The sequence below is a fragment of the Emydura macquarii genome, unplaced genomic scaffold, assembly GCF_026122565.2.
Source record: "Emydura macquarii macquarii isolate MOO-44397 ecotype Brisbane River unplaced genomic scaffold, CSIRO-AGI_Emac_v2 contig_2897, whole genome shotgun sequence".
In the NCBI taxonomy this organism is placed as follows: Eukaryota; Metazoa; Chordata; order Testudines; family Chelidae; genus Emydura; species Emydura macquarii.
Genome location: NW_027133034.1, coordinates 21,446,212 through 21,464,276, shown reverse-complemented (window position 1 = coordinate 21,464,276; position 18,065 = coordinate 21,446,212). Strand labels below are relative to the sequence as shown.

The window sequence follows — 18,065 nt, the reverse complement described above, 5'->3', positions numbered from 1 at the left end:
GCTGTCTGACCTGATATGGTGAATCTTGATCATTTACTGTCAAATTCACACAGTAGAAAACTGAAAATAAAATAGGGGATTTTTGGGTCATTTTTTGATGCCTTAGATGTTGCTTTTAAGAATAGTAGTTAAAAATATTCAGAGATTTTTATGGCATCCCTTTAAGATGTTAGAAGAATATAGTTATGCATAGTGATTGAAGAGCATCCAGAAAGCTAAATTTTATTGCACTTCCACTTGCAAGGGAAAACGATAATAATCATTTTTGTTTAACAGAAGTGTGTTATCGCAGCAAAGCTTGAGCAAAGCAGTGCACTTGGGAAATTTGAATTCACTAATTTGTTTGCTTAAATGCAAGCAGAAGTAACAGCTATATGTTTCTTTGTCAGCCACAAGAATGCTCCCCTGAGGTATGATTTCTGATCCAGCCCATTTCTCATTTATAAACAGTAGCATGAGGGGATTAATTTACTAAGATTTGCAAGTGTAGAGTTTCTGTCCAAGTCAAAGCTAACTCATTCTATCATGTTAACTCCTCACTCCCACCCCGTGATAGTCCAAACTCTTTCTTCCTGAATGCTTAATTTCCTTTGTCTGATTTTTTTGTAATTTTCAACCAGCTTTTGCTTTCGTGTGTATAATGTACATGGTTGCAGTGGTTCTTGGGAAATTTAGGGCACAAGAATCAGGAAGATACTTGTCACATCAGATAGCTTGAAAACTGCCCTTCCTTATGTGCACACACTCTATTCTTAGTAATTCTTTGTCATGTCAATCAAAATCATAATGATTTAGCATTATAACGACAACTTGTTTGGAAAATATTGTGTATTTTCCTTTTATTCAATACACTTTTAAGCCTGAGAGTATAAGAAACACCTATTTCTTTTTCATTTTAGTTTTTCAGAAATATCCTATTTTGTTTGTTCAGTTAGTTTTTTCTCCCCAAAGGCAAGAAGCAGGGATAAAATCGCATACGTCACCCTGTTAATTCTATAGAATAAATTTTTTGCATCTTTTAAAGATTCTGAGGTTTGAATTAAATCGCAAAATACTAAGCTCTGCTGCTTGAAAAGCTTCTGTTTGTGTAGAATGAAAAATTAAATGAATAAAATAAAAGTAAATATTGCAGTTTAGTTTTTCTTGTTAAACTACATATCTTCCTAGTAACAAGCAGTTTGAATGTCAGACCAGCATTTTGATCACAGCAATGCTTTCAAATCAGTAAAATTTAAAAGAGAAAGTAGTTGATTTGTTCCCTTGAACCATATTAGATGTGAAATTAGCATTGGATTTGAGATTAAACTGGATAAAATTGAGATTTCTTAAGTACTTTCTGGCTACATAAACATAGATAGAAATATTTCTTAAACACATAATCAATGGAACACTTAATAGTTTATGGTGCATTCAGTACTTCATACAGAAGAATTACTTCAACAATCTCAGCGTTTACAGGGGAAAAATTTCAATATTTTGCTTTTACTTACCCAAAAACATGACTACCACATCAGCTATTTTTAATTGATCTTTAGCTACCGGGCAAATTCAGTATTTATCTACCTTTTTAAAAGAAGAAAATATTTTTAGGAAATGGTGACAGTTGCCCTTATGTACAGAACAATAGCAAATACTGATTTAATTCTTTAGCAGTGGAAAGTAGAAATTGTTAGAGTACAGACCTTGTAGGTCACCTGCAAAGTTAAATTCCTGTAAAAACCTCAGTGTGAAAGTGAAACTAGTATTAAACTGTCCCGTTGCTTTTAAACTCAGATGTTGTGTAGGAGATATCTACAAACCTATTGAATTATAGATTTTTTTTGTAACATAGTGACAAAGGATTAGTAATGCTTATTAGTAGCAGATACTGTGAAATAACGTAAGATGCTAATTATTTTTCTTACAGTAAAGTTTGTTGTGAGTAAGTGTTGTCATGTATATCTTTCAGTTATAAATGAGTTTTTAGTCCAATCGTGCCAATAAATTGGGCCATTGGATAGTCCAAGACCGTAGCCTAGATTCCTTTGAACAGTTAGCTATAGATAAGGTTACAGTTAAGATTCTGTCACTGATATTTTTAGTAAAAGTCAGGGACAAGTCATGGGCAATAAACAAAAATTCACAGAAGACCACGACCTGTCTCTGACTTTTACTAAAAATACCCTAGAGGAGGGGGGACAGACAGAGCTTCCAGGGCTTTCTGCTGCTCTAGCCCCACCGCTGCTCCTGCAGCAGGGGCTAACTGCTGCTGCTCCAACCCCAGTGGGGCTGACCCAATCCGGGCCACTGCTCTGGCAGCCCCTGGGCCTATCAGTTGATGGGCAGTTGGTCCCGGGACTGGCCTGCCCATCAGTTGATGGGCGGCTGGTCCAGAAGAAGTCATGGATGTCCTGGAAAGTCAAGGAACCTGTGACCTCCATGACAGAATCGTATCCTTAGCTAACGTACTCTTAGGGCCTGTCTTCAGTGGAAAAATTAAAAGGAGTTAACTAAAGGTGTGGAGTTAAAATGCATTAAACCCGTGTGTGGATGCTTTCATTCAGAAGTAAATTGGCTATGGTTTACTTTAAATTAATCCCCCTGAGGGATAAGTGTCCGTGCAGGGGTTTAGTGCATTTTAACTCCACCTTTAATTAACATGTTCTAACTTTCCTGACTGTCTTGTGTGAAGAAGCCTTCAGGTTCTGTATGGTGTGACAGAAGCTATAAAGGGTTCAATAAAGTTGTCCACTATTTCTTTTAATTTGATGTATTGCTCTATAAGCTGCCATAGGAGCAGCAGTGGGACAGGACTCACCATTAAAAATACTTTGAACTCTGCCAAATCATCTTATGTGTTGTAGAGAACCACTTCTAAACTAGTTCACTCGTCATGACTCATTTTTATTCTTGGTGCCTCTGAGAGGGCAAACAAAGGTGATAAAGTTGGTGTGTTTTTTTTGTGATGTAGTGATCCTTTTGTGTATAAAATATTTTTACAGATGAGTTCTGTAATAACTAGGACCCAACAAAGTGAATGTTGGATAAACCAATACAAGTTGGTCTGTACATAGTTGTGAATTCAGATATATACTTTTGACTTCTTGCTTGCTGCTGAAATACATTTACATATGTGCTTTAGCCATAAGATTTTTGATATCCAGTGGTCCACTGCTCTTTTTAACACTTTATTGGAGTTTGAATTAAGTTCATGTGTTAATATGATGGACATTTTATTGAAATAGTGGGGAATGGTTTGTACTACTACACTGTGAAGTAGCTTAGTGTCAAATATAATTTGTTTTGCCCTGGAATATTTGACAGTTAGAGTATACCAAACTTTGATGTTACTGGTTCAGCTTCTGAAAATTTTAATTTTGCTTTAGTGCTCTTTTAAATTTACTATTTCTAGGTCCTCAGGAATAGAACGAACCAAGGAGGTTAAAATTTGAAGGAAGTGCACTTTAATTTTTAAAAAACAGTTAAATATTGAAAAAACATTAGCCTGCAAGAAATTTTTCTTTTCCACAATATCTGATAGAGATTTTTTAATCATTAATTTCAAGAATTTCATAAACTACAGGTTTTTTGCTGCATCCCTAACTTAATCTTAAATAGAAATTTTCTGCAGAATAAATGGAAACAGCTAAATTTTACCAGGGAAGTAAATTCAAAAGTCAGCACTAATACTTGAAATCAGCTGCAGGTTGATGAATCATCAATTTTACTGTAGGTTGCTATCTTCTCTCTGCAGAAAACCTTCATTTTAGTTGATATAAGAGTGCCAGCTGCAGTAAGCAACATCACTGTTTCTTTAGGATTCCTGATTGATTAATGTATGTTAGGTCTCAGCCACACAACATCCCACTGTGATCACAGTCATATTAAATAACACTGAAAATTAATTGATCCCAACCAGTGTGTTAATGCAGTTTTTATATAGGTGTATATACAACATTTATATAAATGTGTGGATATGTGTACACTCAAAATATTGTCAACTTTTTACCTATACATTTCCATGTAGAAAACAGGGAGGTTGAAAACAAAAACAATGTTGGATGTTACTGAAGGGTTTGGGCAAGTCAACCTCTTAGTTATGATTATGATTTTGTGTTTTTAAAAGAATCCAAAAACCTTTTGGACATGCCACCTAAGGAAATTAATATTTTTATTTTGTCTTATTTATAGCTTCACTTCACGTTAAAGACAGATATGAGCTCTGGAGCTAAAGACAGACAATTTGGGCTATGGATGAAATCCTTAGCCCCTCCTAAAGAATCCACAGTCATTCCTCCATTAGTCTAAACTTGCAATATGTGAAAAAGGCTGAGTGTGTGTTCTTAGTTTTTAGAACTTCATGAAGCAACTGTACATTGCTTCAATTCATTAGTTAACCTCCTACGTCTTTGCTTCATAAGTTTGTCTCTGTTCCTGAAAATGTCAGCTGAATAGCTGATTGTTTCTTTCTCTTCTTGAATTACTAACACTTTATGCACTTGTAAAGACCTTATTAAGCTGTTCATGATCTTTTGTTCATCATTCATTATTGTGTCCATTTAGCCAAAAGACCTGCTTCTTACTACTACTTTCATTACATTGAAGAACATAAGAATGACCATAGTGGGTCAGACCAATGGTCCATCTAGCCCAGAATCCTGTCTTCCAACAGCAGCCAATGCCTGATGCTTTAAAGGGAATGAACAGAACAGGCGATCATCAAGTGACCCAACCCGTGTCATCCCAGCATCTGGTAGTTAACAGCCTAGGGACACCCAGAGCATAGGGTTGCATCCCTGACCATCTTGACTAATAGCCATTGATGGACCTATCCTCCATGAATTTCTCTAATTCTTTTTTGAACCCAGTTATACTTTTGACCTTCACAACATCCTCTGGCAACAAGTTCCGCAGGTTGACTGTACATTTTGTGCAGAAATGCTTCCTTTTGTTTGTTTTAAGTGTGTGTTTGTTTGCTGCCTATTACTTTAATTGGGTGACCCCTGGGTTCTTGTGTTACGTGAAGAGGGAAATAACACTTCCTTATTCACTTTCTCCACACCATTCATAATTTTATGGATCTGCCATAGTCCCCTTTAGTAATCTCTCTTTCAAGCTGAATACTCCCAGTCATTTTAATCTCTCCTCATATGGAAGCTGTTTGATACCCTTAATTTTTGTTGACCTTCTCTGTGCGTTTTCCATTTCTAATTTATCTTTTTTGAGATGACGCAGCTGGTACTGTGTGAACAGTGTTCCAGGTATGGGCGTACCATTGATTTATATAGTGGCACTAAGGTATTTTCTGTCGTCTTATCTATTCCTTTCCTAATGGTTCCTAACATTGTTAGCTTTTTCTGGCTGCTGTTGCACATTGAGTTGTTGTTGTTTTTCAGACAACTATTCACAACGGCTCCAAGGTCTTTCTTGAGTGGTAACAGCTAATTTAGATCCCATCATTTTCTAAGTATAGTTTGGATTATGTTTTCCAATGTCCATTACTTTGCATTTATCAACATTGAATGTTATGTGCCATTTTGTTGCCTACTCACCCAGTTTTGAGAGATCCTTTTGTAACTCTTCACAGTCTGCTTTGGACTTAACTGTCTTGAGTAATTTTGTATCACCTGCAGAATTTGTCACTTCATTGTTTATCACTTTTTCCAGATCATCTATGAGTACATTAAACAGCGTTGATCCCAGCACAGATCCGTGGGGGGCTACTGCTATTTAGCTCTTTCCATTCTGAAAACTGGCCATTTATTCCTACCCTTTGTTTCCTAATTTTAACCAGTTACCGATCATGAGAAGACCTTCCCTACTGTCCCATGACTGCTTGCTTTGCATAAGACCTTTTGATGAGGGATCTTGTCAAGCACTTTCTGAAAGTCCAAGTACACTGTACCAACTGGATCACCCTTGTCTACATGTTTGTTGACCCCCTTAAAGCATTCTGATAGATTGGTGAGGCATGATTCCCTTTACAAAAGCAATGTTGACTTTTCCCCCAACAAATCGGGTTCATCTGTGTGTCTAATAATTCTGTTCTTTACTATAGTTTCAACCAATCTGCCTGATACTGAAGTTAGGCTTACTGGTGTGTAATTGCAAGGATCACCTTTGAAGACTTTTTAAAAAATTGATGTCACATTAGCTATCTACCAGTCATCTGGTACAGAAGCTGATTTAAGTGATAGGTTACATACCACAGTTAATAGTTTTGCAGTTTTGTATTTGAGTTCCCTCGGAACTCTTGGGTGAGTAACATTTGGTCCTGGTGACTTATTACTGTTTACTTTACCCCAAAACCTCCTCAATTGGCACCTCCATCTGGGACAATTCCTCAAATTTGTCACCTAAAAAGAAAGGCTCAGGTGTGGGAATTTCCCTTGCATCTTCTTCAGTGAAGACTGATGCAAAGAGTTCATTTAGCTTCTCCATAATGACCCTGTCTTTCTTGAGTGCTCCTTTAACACTTTGATTGTCCAATGGCACCACTTATTATTTGGCAGGCTTCCTGATTCTTATGTACTTAACAATTTTCTTTGCTGTTAATTTGAGTCTTTTGCTAGTTGCTCTTCAAATTCATTTTTAGCCTGCTGAATTATACTTTCAGAATATTCTTCAAACCAATGTTGTTTTGCAGAGCTTCAAAATCTGATCTTGTTTGCCCTAGTGTTTTGGTTTAGAAGAGAATGCAGAAGAGAGAGAGAGAGTTTCCCTCCTTCTCTTTTCCCCCCCATTCCTTCTCTAGGATTACCCATTAAAAAAGGGATCTGGGATAAAAGATTGGATTCTAGAGTATCAAATTTGGAACCTTTTTGAAAGGTTACATAACTGATGTAATGCGAATAAGTACGTTCTCAATTGCAAGATGCTTCTATTTCAAGGGGGAAAGCAATTAGCAAGTTAGCTGTAGAGTTCTGACTTTCCCAGACTTTGACAAATTTAAAAGCTTCTACATGAATTGTTATCTTGTCTCTTTGTATTGCAGAATTAGTTTTAAATTGAGGTGTTGGAAGTGAGATGTAATAAGCTATGATGCCACTAATGAATTTTTCAGATATATAGACTGACTTCAATAATGATTTTTTTAGGAACAGGGGAATGCAGTCTTTCCTATATTTGCAGTTAAACAAAGGATTGTTTGCTAAGTATGTTGTCCAGTCTTTCATAATTGTTTGTTGTAGTGTTGAGCACAAAAATCTGTAGATTGTTTTGTGTGGCTTTTTTCCAAAGCTTTTAGAACATAACAAAGAAAAACAGTTATCATTTACTGTATCGTAAAACAAAAGCATATGTATTCCCATTCGGAGGATCTGTATTCAGGACTAAACTAAATTTCTTATTAATTGTAGGGGGGTGATAGAAGTTTGGTGGAAATCTAGAGGAGTCAGTGATCAGCCTAATGTGATTATGTACATGATGATTATGCTTATTAATTAGATGATAATTGCTCCATATATCCTCTGATTTGTAGAATCTATGCATAAATGGAGATTAAAACATGATAAATGTCTGATGTTGACTTTTAATAGTTATGTAAGAATTATGTGAGGATTCAAAGAGCTGTGATATCTGATTATCTTCCAAAACCGCATTAAACCCTAAGTGATTTGAACCTCTGTTTAGCTTTTACAGGAATATAGCTCTAAAAGGTTCTCCATGTCTTAGCTCTGGTAATATTAGGCCATGCCTATCCACGAGGGCTAGAGGAAAGCCAGCACCATCTAACTGGAGATATATGTGCCCCTATTATATGCTCTTATTTTGAATTAAGAATATTCATAATGTCAGAAATCCTTACAGTTTGAAGGACTTCAATCTAAATCAAGGACTGGGTGTGAGATGATGTCAGGGTATTAAATGCTTAGCTTGGACCATGTACCGTATCTTATAGGAGTTTCGTAAATGGAGATATCTGGAAGACAATGACCCGTTTTTACTTCTAGGTGAATAGTTTGAGTTTAGTTTGGCTATCCAGCTCCTCACCACATCTGATTTTGAATCTTACTTTAAGGTTTCAGTAAAAGACATCCTTTCTTTAACATCTTGTGGAAATACATTAAGCTGTAGATAAAAAAGTGTCTGTATATCCATGTTTATGGATACAGAGCTATCCTAAGTTTCTAAAATAAATAAATGATTGTGCTGTTTTTATGCAAATTATTCAGGAAAACCCATTGGACTTTTCTTTATAAATGGAGTAGTGATATCAAGCTGCAGTGGGTTAAATTTCTGTACATCTTTTTTGTGTAGTATTTCTACCTAGATCATCTGTGGTGCAGCCACTTTGTAACCTCAGTTCCAGGAGGTTCTGGCTGCATAATTTTGGTATATCAAGCCCTGGGATGATCGCTGCAGTGCAGAGGACATCCTCCAGTGGTGTAGAGCAAGCATGAAAACTCCTACACTACCTTTCATCTCTGCTTCTGGCATAACAGGCAGTGTTAGGTGACCCCTTGTACTGTGCTGGTTCCTGGGGCCATTATCAAACCAGTATAGATTGGAGGACCAACCCAGCGCACAGATACCCCAGGATCAGAAAAATGTAAAAGTTAACTTTATATCATTTCTCTTCTCCTGCTCCACCAAGCTGTGATATGTAGCGTTTGGACAGGTCCCACTGTGGTCCTGCGTTTTTAAAGTATTTTTCTGACGACATTTTCGTGTGACGTATCAGTCCCATAAGTTATTTTACTGAGTGGAAAGCTAAGTCAGAAGACATCAGTACCAGCACAGATATTAAAACCCAAGAGCTCTTGGCCTAACTGCAGACTTCTCCGATTAGGTAGGTCTTTATTGATGACTTAAAATAAAAAATCTGAAAGGAGGCCACCGGTTTGAAATCTGGCTCCTGCTCCTTGTTACATTGCTGCAAGTAGCTCCAACCCAGAACTGGCAACCAGCAGATTTCTACATGTGATGTGTGTTCTCAGTCATAGATTCATGGACTCTAAGGTTAGAAGGGACCAATATGATCGTCTGGTCCAGTGGTTTCCAACCCATGGCTCAGGGGCCAAAAGTGGCCTGCGGGGTCTTTGAGTGGCCTGCCTCTCACATCCTGCTGCCTGCAGAAGGGAGCTGCTGCCTAATGATTCAGACGGAGCATGTTGCTGTGGGGCTACAGGACCGGTGCAGGCTCCTTGCTGCACCCAGTGGGATGGGAGATCAGCACTCCCCTTCCCTGGCTCCAGCAGGGAGCACGGCAAAGTGCTTTGCCTGGGTCCCTAGGTGCTGGAGTCCCTGCTGGAGTGAACACCTTTCCTCTTTTGGCTCCTGAGGTAACTTAAGGCAGACAAAGTAGTTCCAGGTTGATCCATGAACCGATGGTATTCTGAAATGGTGACACTCTTGGTAGGAGAACCCATTTGTCTTTACCGGTCTCCTGAGTCAGGCCCCATAGAGATGTGTTGCCTATCCCCATAAAAGCTCAATTTAAAAGTGCATCTCATTAAAGAATATTCGTAGCTTACTAGGCCTTCAGACAGGGTCATTTGTGCAATGTTAATTCACCCCCTTGTGCGTATGTATTATGAATATGCTTGGAAGGATTAGGTTTTTATTGGTAAATGTAAGTGTGTGTACATTGATTTCACTATACACACACAAGCTGACAATGTTTCTGTTGATGAGAATATATAGATAGGTAAAGTAAGAAAAATGGTGCTTGAGAACTTAGTTTTATTCAAAGATATTTATTTAAGCATATTGACATGTGACTGTCACAATTTGTGTTTTAATGGTTACAAAGCTTTAACTTTTGAATCTCAATGTCTACTGTAATTAAATTATCTGCCTCACCATAATTTTATGCAGCTGTGGATATTTAAATAAACAGCTAAAAATGCTTTAAAATAAACATCAATATTATGTTGAAATTATTTTTTTAAATTAATTCTGCCAAGCATAATTATGCCAGTCTTTAATTCCATGATTACATACTGGTTTTTTCCCATAGGACCCCTGCCTTATTCAGTGCACAGGATGTATGGTCTTCACTGAATGAGTAGCTTTTCAATGTTTTATTTTATCCTTATTGTTCCATATGTAGCCCGGTGCCCTATTTCACACACACTTCCAAACTTTGTGCTGATTACAGAATTATTAGTTTCCTCCTGGCTTTTCTGTGGCATTTATCACTGTAGCAACAGAGAGCTTTACAAATATTAACTATCTTCATACACTGTCTATGAAATCCCAAGTTTACAGATGGGAAGCTGAAGCATCGATAGTAAGGTCAAAATTTTCAAGCGTCCATTTATTTGGGGTGTCCAATTTGAAATGCCTGATTTTTTTTTCAGAGTAGTTCAGTGGTGGTGGAACAATTTTTATAGTTGGGGTGCTGAGCCATTGAACCAAACAGTAAACCCTGTTTATGATGGAAACCATTTCAAGACAGAGGGTGTGGCAGCACCCCTAGTTCCAGCACCTATGAAGTAGTCTGGCATTTTAGAACATACACTCAATTACAAGTGAAGTCTAACAGCAGAGCTACAATCCCCAGATATCACAAGTTGGGCTGCCAGAAAATGGGGAATATAATGGCCACCTATGAAAAGTTTTGTTTAAGTGACTTGCTGAGCATCATGTAGGAACTGTGTGGCAGAGACGGGGGTAAAATCCAGTTCTACAGGGAGGTATTCAGCTGCCTTAACCACAAATTAAGGCACAAGTTTTTGCATGTCCTGGCTTCATTTTCTACACACCTTCTTCTGCAACAAATCAATCAGAGGCCTCTTCAGACAACAGCCTTCTCATTCAATACACCCCCATTCATTCCCAGTGCATGCTCTATTCCATGCCCTGAATGAGGCTGGGGTCTTATGGAAAATAATAGGTAATTATGTAATTGAAAACTATAATACATGAAGGAAGCCTATAAAAGTTGCAGAGGCATCCTTATTGTTGGCATTTCCTAATTTTTAAGTTTTGTAAAATTAACATACTTTTAACATAGATTTTAAATATAATTTTATAATGTTTAAAAAAACAAACTGAAAAAACAAATACCATCATGTGGAACCATATTGATCCTCACATGAATCATCACTGTGGTTGGCAACTTTAAATCCACTGTACAGACCTATTGCATGAGTGACTAAAAGAAAATGTAGGTTGTCCTCCGGTACGTGGGCCAGTCAGTAGGGGAAAAGAGACAGAGTTTGTCAGTAGGCTTCATGAATATTTCCAAACAGCAGAACCATAATAGGACCCAGGAATCTTCAGTTGAGTTCCATGTTCTAGATGACAGTGTACTCCTGTAGTTACTGAGCAATCTGTCCCATTTCCCCTCAGTTTATATTCCCCCTCTTTCCAGCTTTTCTCTATGCTCGCTTTCCCCACTCTTGTCCCTGTTCCCGTTTCTGTCTGCTCCTGTTGCATTCAGCCTGCCCCTACCCTTCATTTACTCCTTACCTGTCCACATTTGGGTCAAGAATTTCCTCTTTCTCCATACTGCCTGGGTGGCTGCAAGAAGGCATTAAAGTGCACAGGAGACTCTCTCTCCCTGCTCTCACTTCCAGTGGCACATTGACCCGTCAGCTGGAGGAGCAGTTTGCAGTCCTGGAGAATACAGTGTGGAGGTGGAGCATTTTCAGTTGTTTGGCGCACAGCTTTCTCAGCATGGAATATGCACATTATAGATGGAGTCTTAGAATTTTGCTGCCAAACTCTAACAAGCCTCTACTGTGTCTGTGCAAACTTCAGTTTTCACAGGCTTCTTAATCCAAATTTGGATAGATTTTCAGAAAACAAAAGGCACCTCTGACCCCCAAGTGGATCCCTTGTCAAATTTCTAATTCCTGCTATAAAGCATGGAGATGCTAGAGCATCTCAGTTACATGGTTGTAAGATTTTTATATTAAATTGGCAAAATTTAGAGGAAAATAATCTCATTCTTGTAAATGGCTGAATCACTTCTGCTGAAACTTAAAAAAAAAAAAAAAAAAAAAAAAAAAAAGTCTGAGATTCCCAGCATGGAAAATTTCGTCTCATATGGTTAAAAATTTGACAAAGTTGTAAGCAACTAATTATATTGAAAAACATTAACCAACTTCAATTATCCCTACCATTTCTTCCTATGACATACTTGTACAGTTTCTATATAATGGTTAATTTCAAAGTACTTAGGTTTTTGAGTTAGTGTTCCAAGCTGAGGAAGCTTTGACTGAGGCTAAGAGGCTGCTGGTAGGAGAGTTGGGCCACTAAGTCGGAATGGAGTAAACTGTAACAATGTGGTAAGGAACAGCAGTCTAGATTTTAGACTGATAGCTTTCTTTAGCGGAAGTCATTTGACTTAAGTCAGACCAAAATCTCCCTTTTTTCAAAATTGTAACCCACTTATATGACAGCTGCGTTCTTGGCCAACACAGCATACAGTTCAAGCGAGCGAATTACAATATTTCCATATAAGATATTGATGAGTGTAAGAGGAAAAACTGAATGAAAAAGTACAGGCATGCCCTACTGAGGAAAATTAATAGTATTCTCCCTCACCCTTCACCCTCTAGTCATCTACGGGAGACGTTTGATGTTGATGCCAGGAGCCTATATGCCATGGTGATAGGTGCTATGGAAATAGTTAAATAATTCTTTAGGTATGTTCTTGTTTTGGTTGCGGTCTTTACATATCTCTAGTCAGTCATGGGAAAGGTGATGTGTGGGTGCCCATGCAGTAGGAGTTCAGACTATACCTAGCTGGCCTTGGATGCATCTGTTTAAAAGTTCTTTACACTGCCATGTTACTTTATCCAATAAGTCAACATCAGTTTCTAAAATGGCATAATTTTCCCCAAGCTGGATGATGACATGCAACCATCTGTATTTCTATTACATGTTTGGATGAGGCCCATGAACTAATCCCCATACATAACCCTATCATCTTCCCCAGGTGATCAAATCACAAGTCAGCTGAATCCCACTCCAGGAAAACACTAGGAAGGAATGCTAAAGATGTGAGTGAACAGTCTCCTGAAGGGTTGGATGTACAACTGTAAGCACATTGAGTACCACTCTCCAGCACCCCAAACAACTGCTTTCAGGCATCTGGCAGTGAGAAGTTGGTTCCAAGGTGGAAGGGATGGATATGTTAGGGGGAGCTCCATCAGTATTAAGGGTTCTTTGCAATAAGTTCATAACCTTGGTCATCACTCCTTCCTTTCTTTCTTTATGGCTAGATTGGAGGAAGGTTCTGCAACATTTTTATGTTGTAGCATGAAGACAGAGTATAGAAAATATCAAGAATCACTGCTTTAGAGGATAACAAGCAATTGGTACTGAGTAAAGGGGAAATCCCATGCTCAGTGAATTAAAAAATAACTTTGACATGAGTTCTGGGCTCACCTGAATACCCTTTTGCTTTGTTTTTGAGAATCAGAGGAGACACTCTAACTTGGCCCATTCCAGACATAAGTCGCTAATCAGCAGGATGCCTGCCAAAACCTTTTGTCCCATGTGGAACCATGATTCCTGGCTAAATCCTTCCTATTTCTAGAGCTACAGAGTTGGGGTCTAAGGCTTCCTGCAAGAAAAAAGGGAAAGGCCACAGAGTGAAAGTTGGAATGTGAGAGTGCCTGCTCACCCATAGCCACAATTAACTGCCTGTTCATGTATTTGAAGAACAGGCCATACATTATCCAGTTCTGTGGACTACCTGGAAATGTAGAAATTTGCTGGTATCTGTTCCTCTCATATGCTCTTCTTACATTAGTGATGATTCACTAGGCTTCTTATCCTCATGTCTCCTTGCCCAGCTAATCCACGTCTCTCATCATTTCCTCATCCAATCGTTCTCCATTTCCTCCCCCTCTCCCAAAAATTCACCCAAATCATCCCACCCCCATTCCTCCCCATCTGGCTCTAAGTCCTCCCTACTTGTGGTCCTCAACCAATTTTAGTTCCCTACCCCCATCCCAGCTCATCTGATCTGTCTTCCTGTTTCCTAGTGTATCTACTAGAGGTACTTATGTGAACCTCCTGAATATTGTTTATGAGATGTATATACCCGCACAACACCCTTGTGAGGCAGGGGAGTACTATTATTTCCATTTTACCCAGTCCCAGTTTCTCTCCCTTCCAGCCAGACTCCAGACCCAATCTATACTCCCTATCTTCCCCCTAGGCTCCTTGTTCCAAACTCTTCCACCCTCTTTGCTTGTCAGGCTCTTGGCCTTTCTGCATTTAAGTCAGGGGACTTCCCTCTCAATGCTTCCTAGGTGCAGCAGAGGGATAATTGAAAGCGCAGGAGAGTCTCCCTGCTCTCACTTCCCCTGCCTGGCTTCAACCTAACCTGCAGCAGTTTGGAGCAACAATTGCAGGGAAAGTCCTTCTCATCCCCTGCAGCCCTGGGCCAGAGCATGCTAAGTGCAGATGAAATCTTTGGAGAATTTAGTTGCATTGTAACAAGACTACTGAGCATGCGCATCTGAGATTTTTCAGGGTCTTATAGCCTGTTCAAAATTGGATGGAATTTCAGGAGGATGCAAAATGTTCATTTCTTACACAAAGATCACCACCCTGAGAAATTTCAAATCCCTGCTCCAAAACTTGGGAGTGCTAGAGTTTCTCAAAGAAAAGGTGGTCAATTTTTTTTTAACATTGGCAAAACTAATGTATTTTTTCCCCCTAATCTCATTCTTGGAAATGGCTGTGCCATTTTAGTTGAAACTTAAATAAATCAGCCTTAAGCGGACACCTGTAACAGAAAATTTCAGCCCAAATGGTTAAAGATTAGCAACGTTATAAGCAATTAAAAACAGGGTTTTATAGTAGGAAGTAGTGGAGCCACCTTAGTAGGCAGTGCTACCAGCTCTGCCTATAATTCCACAATAGCTACATGAATAGAATTTGTGAGAGTGAACCAGTAAATGGCATGATAGGGCTGATTTTTCTCACCTGTCTTCTGTCCCCTTCGATCACCAGAGGTTAAGAATCTTTTGAAGTATAAGCTCTTGAGCCATCTTCCTATTCCCTACACATAATATTCACTTGACTGGTGAGCCCTGTCTATCCTATCTAGTGTCAGCCTACCTGTTGCTCCAGGTACTGACATCATGTTAAGTTTCACATCTGTATCCTGCAGGCTCCTGCCACCATATTATCCCAACTAGAATTGTATCATGCAGATACAGCTTTTCTGCACCTGGCCGCAACTTTGATTGCTCTCTGGCTAGTAGACCTGCCCTTTTCCTTAGAGGATGTGTTCCCTTATCTAATGTGAACTCTTTTTTCACCTACCCTCAGTCAGCCAACTGCCTGGCAAACCGCCCAAAATAAATAAGGGAGAGGGCTCTGGAATGACAGCATTTGCCCTGTTGGTGGTGAGGGAAGTGAGTGAGCATTTGTAGATTGTACTTTGCTAAAAACCAAGCCGGGGCCCTGAGACAATAAGGATGGTTTGGGAAGTTGGGAAGGAGTTTAGGAGGAGATGGGTATAGAAGGTAAGAGCATACCTACTTGCTGGGTGGCAGTTAATGCTCCTGTGTTGCAGGGAAACTGAGAGCAAACACTTTGTTGCCTGTAAGGTCTAGTCTTTCCACCCCTCGTAAGTGCTTTTTGCTAGTTCAGTCTGGGAAAGGGAGGGGGCTAAGCAACTCTGAGAGGGTCTGAATGAGGCTGATCTAGGGTAGAACTGCACTGAGTCTGGTAGTATTCTACATCAGGCAGGAAAACAGCCTTGACTCTTGCAAAGTGCCTGCTTTTGGGGTAACCAGGTGCCATTAGAGAGGCCTGCAAGCCTTGTAACCACAATAACTACTAATCGGGAGGGGACAGCCACATCATTGCCAATGCAACCTTGTCTTCCCTGACCCGGAGTCCTGCAGATCAGCTGACCAGTGGGGAAGGTGGCATTTCAGGAAGCTTCTGAAGTCATATCCATGGCACCTGCCAATCTTCCTACTTCCTCTCCAGCCTCCAAGTATACCACATGCTGCTAGGTAGTGGAAGATCAACAGAGCCAGGGCTCCATATGTTCTAACTTGCTGCTTTCACCACATGGCCAGAATAATTTCTTCCTTAATATCTTCATATTTTTGCTTTTGTCTTAGTGAGTGTATCAAAGAAACTGAGGATCAGGGGCTGTCAATCCTAAATACTGTGGTACTGCACTTAGTCTGCCATCTTTAAGGAGTCAGTCTTGTAGATGGCTTTTCTTATAGCAGCAGGAGGGTGAGTGCATGGAGCAAAGTTAGTCAATTGTATTAGAAGAAAGGTGGTCATGATAGCGTCTAAAATGGCAATATTTATAACGCTAATCCAGATTTTCAGTATGTTATGATGTTGCAGAATCGTACATGTGCACTTGCATAATTTAAAATACTTTGGTAATTGCAGGTTGTAAGCTCAACAAATGGAGAACTGAACACAGATGACCCAACTGCAGGCCGTTCGAATGCTCCTATCACAGCCCCTACTGAAGTAGAAGTAATGGATGAAACAAAGTATGTATTGTTCTTATCTATTAAAGTTTAAAAGCCAGTGTTTTGATCCCTAGTACTGAGCTTGTCAGAATTTCACTTAGCTAGTTACTTATTAAAAGAACCTTGCACACTCAAATACTATCATACTAAATCTGATTACTACTGGTAAATGGCACAATACTTCAATATTTTTTATCTTTAATTATATGAGCTTCAAATAATTAAATATTAGAATATATGTTACTCATTAATGTTGACTGCATTAGTTAAAGTTAATATAACACAGATTGTTCACTTTACAGTAGTGAAATCCGTACTTGATTTTGACATGTTAACTAAAAATGTGGTAAGAAGTTTTACAGTCTTTTTAAATGACTATACTGAATACAAGTCTCACGTGAGAAATGTAGAACTTTTGCTTGGTGTATGGTGTTCTGATTCTCTTTTTTCCCATTATTTTTTTATGTATAGCTGCCAGAAAGTGTTGAACATGTGGTGAGTTCTAAAGTGTAGGCAGGCAGAAATAGCTCCATTGGCTTTCTTCTTATTGTGTGGCTTAAAACTTTATGAAAAAGCCTCAAAATGGCAATTATAATTGGAAAACCTATGCAAAAGGATTTGAAATGTATAATACCATTAGACAGCCTGTCTTGGAGACAGGAAGAAATACCAGCATGTTAAGGAGCTGTTTTGCCTGCTTTAACTCTTAAATTTGTTTCAAGTGGTGTAGTCTGTGTGTACTTTCTCTAATACTTTTAAGTGGACAGTACAATATCAATGTTTTTTATATATCATTTGCTATGCTATTTTAGTGGAAAAACATTGATGTTTTCAGATGTTTTTGTTTTCAGGTAACAATTTAATACCTAGAAAATAATTTATTTGAATTAGTACTAAATACTGGAAGATGTTTGAACTTTGATTGCACATTGTCTTTTTAAACATAGTATTTACTAAATTATTAGTTATAGGCAACTAGCTAACTAATTACAAAAACTTAACAGGGTACATCAATTACAGTGAAATGGAAAAATATTTGTTGATGTATGTGGGCATTAAATACACCCATTTGGATAGTGCAATTTATAATACAGAATAAAACAGATTTTTCTTTATTATTAGAAAATAAATATTGGGGTATTTTTAAGTGACACTTCTGTATTGCTTTGGAGAACGTGATTTCACAACGGTGTGTCCAGCTAATCATCATATGGAGACACTCATACATGAAAGTCATGGTACATTATTCGTATTAGTGATGAGAGTAGTATTACAGTAATGACCATTGATCAGACACAGTTATACTGGGGCTCCATTGTGCTGGGATCTCTAGAAAGAGATAGTTAGGCCCTTCCCCAAACAGTTTGTTTGTTTGACCAAACAGTTTGTTTGACCAAAGCACTTTTAATGACCATAGTTAACTTTAGATTATTTCTGATGTTACTGATTCTCATGGAAGCTACTTAAAGTTCATTATGTAATTTACAAAACACTACTTACCTGAATAGTCTACGTGCTGGATGATTTGTAGATTTGGCTTGATTTATATTAACGCTGTTGCCAGGTGCTCATCTCTGAAAAATGCTAAAGAATAAGGCCAAAATTTTCAGATGTAGAATCCTAGAGTTAAACAATTAAATCCATGTTTAGCATCTTGAAAAAATG

At 38.5% G+C, this 18,065-nt stretch overlaps 1 protein-coding gene across 12 annotated transcripts in view; it reads left to right on the top strand.

Annotated features, from left to right (window-relative positions):
• CSNK1G3 (casein kinase 1 gamma 3) overlaps nt 1-18,065 on the top strand; it is a 155,797-nt gene that overhangs the window by 126,537 nt on the left and 11,195 nt on the right. For 6 of the 12 annotated variants that reach the window (XM_067569244.1, XM_067569239.1, XM_067569243.1 and 3 more), the window contains 2 exons: nt 16,315-16,421; nt 16,872-16,895. In XM_067569244.1, the coding sequence (XP_067425345.1) occupies nt 16,315-16,421; nt 16,872-16,895 (131 nt within the window). Of the gene's footprint in view, nt 1-12,871; nt 12,936-16,314; nt 16,422-16,871; nt 16,896-18,065 lie in introns of all 12 variants that reach the window. The other 6 variants (XM_067569246.1, XM_067569241.1, XM_067569245.1 and 3 more) reach the window with 2 other exon arrangements.